General features: G+C 30.8%; 1 protein-coding gene across 1 annotated transcript; it reads right to left on the bottom strand.

Annotated features, from left to right (window-relative positions):
* Positions 1-5,077: 5,077 nt before the first annotated feature.
* Positions 5,078-8,648, bottom strand: LOC114423300 (cellulose synthase A catalytic subunit 1 [UDP-forming]-like). The gene is made up of 7 exons (XM_028390007.1): positions 8,488-8,648; positions 7,512-7,707; positions 7,246-7,430; positions 6,709-6,820; positions 6,200-6,380; positions 5,957-6,113; positions 5,078-5,425 (listed from the first exon to the last, which is right to left on the bottom strand). Exons 1-7 carry the CDS (start codon positions 8,566-8,568, stop codon positions 5,363-5,365), a joined length of 975 nt encoding a protein of 324 aa, XP_028245808.1. The 5' UTR covers positions 8,569-8,648; the 3' UTR covers positions 5,078-5,362.
* Positions 8,649-8,897: the final 249 nt, after the last annotated feature.

Here is an 8,897-nt window from a genome sequence, read left to right as displayed (position 1 = left end):
AGAATATTTTTCAAAACAAAATTGAATGATGCATTATTATATTATCATCTAATCATAAATAATATATTTTTATTGAATGATAATACAAAATTAAGGTGTGAATACAAAAAATATTAAGGTGCTACTATGCAAAAAGCAATCATCAAACACTTTCAACACGTTTGTTGTTGTTCCCTTTGTCAAATGGACCATACTTCTTGCAATTCGTTATTGTTTCCTTCATTTCTCATTAAATTTTGGAATGAATTTTCCAAAAAACAACAATTTTGTTAGATGGATTTGTTAGGTCCGCCACCTGGTCCAATTGGTCAACAAAGGGCCCATTTACTGGATGGGTTTGCCATCTTTGCCTTCTCCAAATTGTGCTTAATTAGATTCTTGACCTGTTGGTAGTTCTATGGTTCTGAAATTTGTAATACCATTTAGGGTGTGTTTTGGTTGTGAGGAGAGAAGAGAATATGTGATAAGAGAAATAGGTAAGAAATGGAATAAAATAGAGTAAAAATAAAAGTAATTTGGTTGAAGAGAAATATTTGAATTAAAGTGGTTTGATAAGTAAAAAAAAAATATTAAAAAAGAAAAACTAATATTAAGTAAAAATATATTATTATTATTATTATGTGATAGGAAAAGACTCATCACAACCAAACCACCATCATCCTCCTATGTCTCTACACTTCTTTGCCTTTCTCACCCATTTAATTGCAACCAAACCACTCCTTAGGGTTAGTTTTAATTTCACACGTAAGTTGTTGTATTAGCCCCTCTAGGAGAAAAAGGTGAGTTTGGGGACGAGATAAGAGGTGATTTAAGGAAAATAATAATTAAATGTAGTATATTTCGTATTTTTAGAGTTATTTTTAAATTGAAATCAATACTTTATCTCAATAATTAGTGCTATATAAACTACGCGAAACTATCATTTTTATTAAAAATATAATTAAAAATACTTTAATATATTACAGCATTATTTTTTTTGAGAGAGAAATTACAGTATTACTTAAGTTGAGTCTTTTAAAATTTCAGCATTGAATTCTGCGTAACGTGTCCGTGGCACCTTTGATCAATGGTCCTTCTCTTTATTTATTTATTTATTATTTTTTTTTCTGTTTTTGGTCGTTGTTGCTTCTCGTGTTGAGCTAACATATTAGCTTACACAAAAGAATCCACCCAGTTTTTATGAGCCATGTTTTGGTAAGACGTAACAAACAACCTACAAAACTGGGGTTATGATATATGTTAATTAAAGAAGTTTTTATACGGAAGATTTTAAACATTTCAAACTTTATTCACAAATAGAAAGTTGTTTACAAGAGCATGAGGGTACACCATCATTTATTTCAATTATATTTATTTTGTTTAAGGAGAGATGTGTCTTATTAATGCACAAGAAAAGATACACTACTTGGAATAAATTATCAAATTGAGCTATATATATTATTGTCCTAAAAGATTCCTTTAACACTATTGAGAACTACTCTATTATATCTTGTCTTGAATTATCGTCCTTAGAATACTATTGAAAAATTTCTTCTTATAGAATGTCATTTATTATTTTTTCTAGTATTTTTTACGGTGATATATAGAGTTGTCAAAGAAGAGCTTTTACCTAAAATATAGTTTGAGACTTTTCAAATGAAAAATTAAACATGTTATGAGTTATTGGTAGCAACTATATCAACTGTATTAAATATGCATTTGGATAAAATCAATTGTATTGGTCCTTAGCATTTTACTAAAGTTTCTATTTACTCCCAAATGTTTCTTTTGCCCTACATAGATAAAAAACATTTTTTTTCAATACCATGCTGTGGTCCCATCTAAATTATACTAAGGAAAATAATAAGTACAAAAAACATTTACATGAATTTGCACAAATTTTAAGTGTTATGAATCTATAAGAATTATTTTTATTCTCTTTCCATGAATGATTGATTATCTGGTAGTTTAATTGACAGTTTTTTTTATGTATCCATTTTTTTTATACATGTATCCTCCATTAGAGGAGGCATGTGAAATTTGATATACAAGATAAGAAATGAAATAACAAACGATTCAACAATTAGTTTGATTAAAATTGTATTTTTAAAAAATTATTAAGTAATTTAAGTATACAATTTATTACTTTTTTTTACTGCACAAAGTTTTATTACTTATTAGCATATACTTTCTCTGTTTTCTTTTATAAGAAAAAAATTCAATTTTTTTTTCTATAGAGATGGTTGTACTTAATAAAGATTATGTTCAAAATACTCTCAAAGTTCTAATGAAGGATAATTTTTAAAAAAATATATCTTTTTAATTGAAAATGACAAAATATAATGAAATAAATTAACTGTGTGAAATAAGTTTTTTTTTCTTATAAAAAAGGACAAAGAAAGTATAGTATTATAAAAATGTGAGAAAGGCCACTCACGCGGTTGAAATTTTCTTTTAAGTATTATCTATGATTGGTTGAAATTTATTAAAAATGATAATTTTTCTTGATTTACAAGTGAGACCCACCAAATTTGGTATTCTTCAATAAATTTTAATCAAACACAAAAAGAACATGAGAAAGAGAGTTTGAGAGAAAATATAATTAACATTTCTCTAAAAATACATATTAGATAAGAAGATTTTATTCTATTATGTATGCACGCAATGGTTACAAACAGTGGCGGAGCCAGAAAAATTATAAAGCCTGGGCAAAAATTTAAAAATAACAAATTCACATTGTATATAATATAAATTTATGTATGTGGCTGGGTATATAGATTTGGACGTGTGCACAGTCCGTTTATTTTTAAGTCTAAGCAGATTAAGATTAGTTAAAATGTTGGTCTATTTAAATGCAGATTTATTAGGTTCAGTTCGTTTAATTCCGTGATTTAAATGGGTTTAGTTTGCTGTTTTCTGGTTAATGGGTCAATCTGCAGACCAATTATCTCTTTTTGAAAAATTATTTATTATTTTATAGTTTAATGCTTTTATTTACTCAACAATACTATCTAATGTATCATGAGGATTATTTACTACTATACCTGAATATTTAATACTTGTGTTTCATTAATGTGTATGACCTATTTCTTTGTATTTGAATATTTATAATTTGATTTAAAAAATTAGAGATGTTTAGCTTTCTATGCCTTATTTAATGTTTTGAGTGATGTTAGATGTGGATGGAGTTTTCTTTCTGATTTTACTATTTTATTATTTCATGTATATTTTTTTTATATTTTTGTTAATATTACATTAGACATTTCAATTTTTAATAAGAAAATTTATATTAAAGTTTTATCAATTTTTAATGAGAAAATTTATATTTCAGTTTTATCAATTTTTAATATTTTTTCATACTTTCAGTTTTTTTTTCTTTCAATTTTCAATATTTTTATCATTGAGTTTGTGAACCAATTCATTAGCTCCCAAGCTAACTGGACTTGATGTAGTCACGTAGACCAAACAAAAACATAGTACATCTAATAAGCCAGCAAGTGAATCACTTTTTTTTTATATCATAGGAATCAAACTCAGATATAAAAAATTTATAATAACAACTTAGGCACACTACTAAACTGAAGTAGACCCTCCTAATGGTGAGTCAGTAAATCATCTAAATATAAGCCAAAATGGATCAGGCTAAACATAACAAACTAACGCATATACTTACCAAATGAATTTGGGCTCTTACCAAATGAATTTGGGCCAGAGCCTGGGCAATTGCCCAGGGTAGCCGGGCCTTGAAACCGTCTATGGTTACAAAATAGTGTTAATTAAAATACATGTTTTTCATTATATAGTGTTATAAATAATGAAAACGACTAAACATACAATAAGAAGATTTGATTATTTTCTCTCTCCATACAATTGTTACAAAATAGTGTTAATTTCAACAAGTATTAACCGTTATTCCACTGAAAATAAATTGTTCAAAACTAAAAAAGTAATTAAATCTCATCTAAAATAAATAATGTCATAATAGACATTAAATTAATTATTTTTATTCAGTAAAAATATCAAATAATATTGGTTACAAGTTAATAAATGATATTACATCCCAAATCTAATCCAATAAAAAGGCCTCTTTTTAAAATTTTAAACCTATATAAGCACTTTCCTCATCGGAAGCAAATCTAATACAATATACTTAAAAAAAAAATTCTAGAACCAAAACCCAAAAGATTAAGGTAAAGTAAAGGGTAAATAGTAAAATCGATTTTGAAAGTGTGATGCAGTGATAAACTCAACTCTCAAGGATGAAAAATAAGAATTTAATTCTTGAATATTCAAAAATAAGAATTTAATTCTTGAATATTCAAAAAATATGACAAATTAATCCTCCAATTAAATTTATGAAATCATTTTATCATCTAATTATAATATTTAAGTACCAAATTAATAGTAAATTTTATTTTTAGAGAATCAATTTCATATTAACTTACAAAATTCATGAACTAATTTATTATTAAATTATCTACAAAATTAATTTATTGTAGTTTTTACACATTTAATGATTAAATTTGAAATTCTTTTATCTTTTAAAGATTAATTGATCAACATTTTACATTAAGGATAAATTGGATAATTTATCTTCGATTATATGTGTCAGACTTTTTCTTTTTAACGCCAATGTGTCAGAACTTTATAGTTGAAAATAGTTATTACTTTAATAGTCCATCACAATTGTGACCATTTTACCCCATTTAATCATAACTCCACCATTATTGATAGAGACCACATGTATCCATTATGAAAGACATTATTACTTGAGTTGAGACACTATCATGGACAACCGTGTTTTGTCTCTAAATAATCAAGGCAGTAACATCCAGAGACTTGAACTCTAAGCTAGTAGTTAAACTAAAACAATCTTATAAAAGTATATTCACGTCTTCGGTGGTACTCCGCCATTAAGTGCAAGTGCCTTGGCCAAATTACTAATGAATTTTAACCAATTATCAAGCCAATTTAACCACCTATTTATAGTCAACCAGTAAGTTAATATTAATCTTTTTCAAATTCATTAGTGATTCAATTAAATATATTTGACAAACGATTAATCAACCACACCTTATCTCCTCTCCACCAAATGGTGTTAACCATAAGTAATCAAGTAGTTTAATAATTATTAATTAAAATGAGACTACAAATTGTTTGTATGATAATTACATTACTCATTAACCATGGAATATCAGATCACACTATTTTAGGATAAAGCATGTCTTAAGGTTCATCCTTTACTTCATTGTATTCCAAACGCACACCTAGAAAGAATCATCAACTAATGATCAATTTTTTTTTTCTCTTTCTGGCTAATGTATTCTCTCTTTCTAAATCTATTCCATCTATAAGTTTTCTCTGCCATCTTTTGACATTATGTTCACTCAGCATTATTGGTACCATTATTGCTCCCTCTCCTGCTTGCTGTTGTGTTCTTCAATATCTGCAAAGAGCAATTGCCTGATTGAGCAAAATAAAGCCAGACAAAAGTGACACATAGTATGCAAATTATGGTTTGGTATTGGCACATAGGAGAAGTTGCAAGCATATGAATCTTGGTATTTTTTCCATGCAAATTAATCTCAGTATAACCCAGTAAAACATCCTTAAAAGAACTTGAATTCCTTCCACTTGAACCAACACACAGTTTCCTAAACCATATTTGATATGATATCACATAAAGTCCTATCTAAAGTCTAATATGATACTGGTGATAATGGACATAGCTAAGATAACATGAATATCCCCTTTGTTCCTTTCTAAAACAAATTTTTAGAGTACAAGTCAACAATAGACAAGAGTTAGTCATGATTCCATTTTAAAAGGTTTTGGTGTGTCAATTTTATCGAAAGTAAATAAGATCAGGCAGCCCACTTAAAGAACAATTGCATCATCATGGTGACAGTGATGAGCTAGAGACATGTATATATAACGTTATGATGATGACAATGATAACATGATAACATAAATGTACTTGTCTAAGCATTTGGTTCTCATTCTGCAAAGTGGAAAGTCTTTCTTTGAGCTCTGAGTTCTTCTTCTCTAAGTCTTTAACTCTTGTTTCCAAATCAATCAAGTATGCCTTCTTCCTCTCCCTTGCTTGCTGAGCTGAAACTCGGTTCCTCAGTAGCCTATTCCCATTTTCAAATCCCCTCAGTCAATCACAGGAAAAAAAGGTTTCGGTAGATGCCAGATAGGACCAAGTATATATACATACCTCTTTAGCCGTTTGCTTTCTTTATCAGCTGGGCTTCTCCCTCTCTTCTTCTGACCCTCCCCTGTCCCCTGAACACGCTCTGTACCAGCATTTGAACCGGCATCTGGCTGAGAGGCCGAAGTTCCGGCACTTTCACCTCCAATCTCTGGCACTCTTCTTATCTCTTCATCACTCTCAGGACCTGGATTATGCCAAATTTTCACTAGGTTCAAACCCACGACAACCATTTTTGTTTATTTATATGAAAACAACACGACAGGAGGGATATTTTGATTAAAGGAAAAGAAGATTCAACAAGGAAAATACTATATGCAGAAAAAGTTTGTAGCTTTTATATAGAAAGAGACTTTCCTCTAATTCAAATTTAAAGGAATTGAAGTAAGAATTTTAAGTTCTTTGATAGGTCTAAAACTCTTACAGGAACTGTAATAAAAAGATATCTTCATTTAAAGAACTCATAATAACCATAAAATGTGATATGCTGCCATCACTTCTGGCTAATTCAATACCTGGTTGCTTTGGATCAGCATATGAAAGTGAGTGAACCTTTTCGGATTGACCTATAGATGTAGTTTGCATAGATTGAGCATCAGAAGTAGCACATGGAAACTCACCAGACATCTGACCATAAAAGACACCATTATTTAATATTATTATAAAATCGCATACCAAATAAATGATGTCAACAGAGTCTACAAGTAAAATACACACATTATTTCATGAAATATAACATACATAACACTGATTACAGTGAATAGACTACAAAGTTCAAACAAAATAACATATTTGCCAATATCTAATCAAGCTACCTAAGTGATAAATACATAATTGCTTACTAGAAATAAAATGTACAGTTACGTATAAGTAAGCATATCACAACATTAAAAGTGAAAACGTAGAGTTAGATCAAAGTTTTCATAAATTTCAAAGTTCACTAAAGCTTGTCCAAGTTTGAGTAATTGAGTCTGAGCATGTTTAACCAATAGTAAGATCACACTTGTGATTTGAACCAAGTTGAGAATCTCAGAATCAGCAAAGTACATTACCGGTTGCCCGTTTGCTAGATGGGGGTTTGGTATTTGAGAATCATGTCCAGAAGATGAAGAGAGGTCAGCATCTTCTTCCCATAGCATCCCCGCCTTGGAACTGTTTCCTTGGCCATAGTTGATCTCATTATCTAGATCATCAGCATCGTCTTCATCATCATCATCTCCCTCCACTTCAGCACCCTCTGATATCCACATTCATCTTGTTCAACGTAAATTCTGATGAGGGAAAGACCAAAAAATTTAACATTTATGCACAAGCTAACCTTGGTGACTTGTGAATGCAGTCTTGCACTGGGGACAAGACTGGCTCATATGTTTCAGCTCATACTCGTAACAAGAATGACAAAGTGGGAAGCCACACTCATGACAAGCGACAAAGACATCACCAGTAGCCATTAATCCAATGGTATCACCACATATTTGACAACTCTGACCATTCAAATTCTTCAAGGGTTTAGACTGCAGAGTATAGTAATTATACAAGACAGAATTAGAATTGCATAACCAAAATTTAAGCCTATGCAGTTCAATCTCTTACAAGATTATATGCAAAACTGACAAGATTTCATCATGAACATGATTTTTGACAAAAATAGTGATGAAATCTTTGATATGCATCGGGATCAAACAATCAATCGCGGTTAACAACCAATTTTCATTACCAATACGGCAATAACAGACTGCAAACTACAATCACAATTCTTCCAAGTGCTAATGGCCTCTTCCAAAGACTAAGCCGCACTATTTCAATGACACACTTCTCAATTCGCACCTACTACATATAGATTAAAATCCACACACTAAATGCAAGTTACAAATTCAAGCTAAAGCATCAAATTCGACCCCAAAACACCCCATTCAGACAAACACCATCAATGGGAAAGCACACCAGCAATCAAACATATTAAGATCCAACCATCCTAACTAAGTTAAAGACCCTGCAAACACTTTCTACCAACAATTCCAACCCACAAAAAAATGCAAAAAACAACCCAACCCAAACCTTAAAGCAAGGCAAAGAAAAAAAAGACACTCCTACATACTATTCAAAAAGAATAAAACTTGCATGACCCATTTCCATTGCAAGTATAAAAACTCAAACTTTGAAGTCAAATCACACACAGTGAAAGAAAAAAATTCTGAGACCCAAACGAGAGAAAACACAAAACATAGTCTCCATCAAAAGTCCCATGAAGCAAAAAAAAAGAAAAGTGTTGAAACAAAGCCAGAAACACCGACCCTACTATCAGAGCCGTGTCTAACTCTAACAAGTTCGTTCCTTTCATGCGACCCAGTTACCATTCCGCCACTTCGTTCCATCTTTCTTCTCAAAAACCTTCACCAACTTCACACTTCTCTCTCTCTCTCTCTTTCTTACTTTAGTTGTTGTTGTTCCCGCTGCCATGTTCTGTGGTTCTAAGCGTAACTGTAGCCGTTGGATCTTCAATGATCTGACGGTGATGAAGGGGTGATCGTGGAGCAACGTGAACCATGTCGAATTCGCTTAATCAAAGGCTGGTTGTGAGAGATCGTGGACGATTTTAGACTGTTGATTTGTTTTGCATCGAACGGATGAGACTTGGGATGGGGGTAATTGAATGGGGGACCATGTGGCATGTGCTTTGCTTCCCCCCACCCCCCCTTTTTTT

Source organism: Glycine soja, chromosome 8, assembly GCF_004193775.1.
Source record: "Glycine soja cultivar W05 chromosome 8, ASM419377v2, whole genome shotgun sequence".
Lineage (NCBI taxonomy): Eukaryota > Viridiplantae > Streptophyta > Magnoliopsida > Fabales > Fabaceae > Glycine > Glycine soja.
The sequence above is the reverse complement of the archived record's forward strand: the minus strand, read 5'-3'. Positions and strand labels throughout refer to the sequence as shown.

Excerpts from the sequence above, each read along its gene's own strand:
- LOC114423300 (XM_028390007.1), bottom strand. The coding sequence starts at position 8,568 with ATGGAACGAAGTGGCGGAATGGTAACTGGGTCGCATGAAAGGAACGAA. Across the intron at positions 6,381-6,708 it reads TGCTGATCCAAAGCAACCAG|GTCCTGAGAGTGATGAAGAG; the intron begins GTATTGAATTAG and ends GGCATAATCCAG. Across the intron at positions 5,426-5,956 it reads AGAACCAAATGCTTAGACAA|ATATTGAAGAACACAACAGC; the intron begins GTACATTTATGT and ends TGCTCTTTGCAG.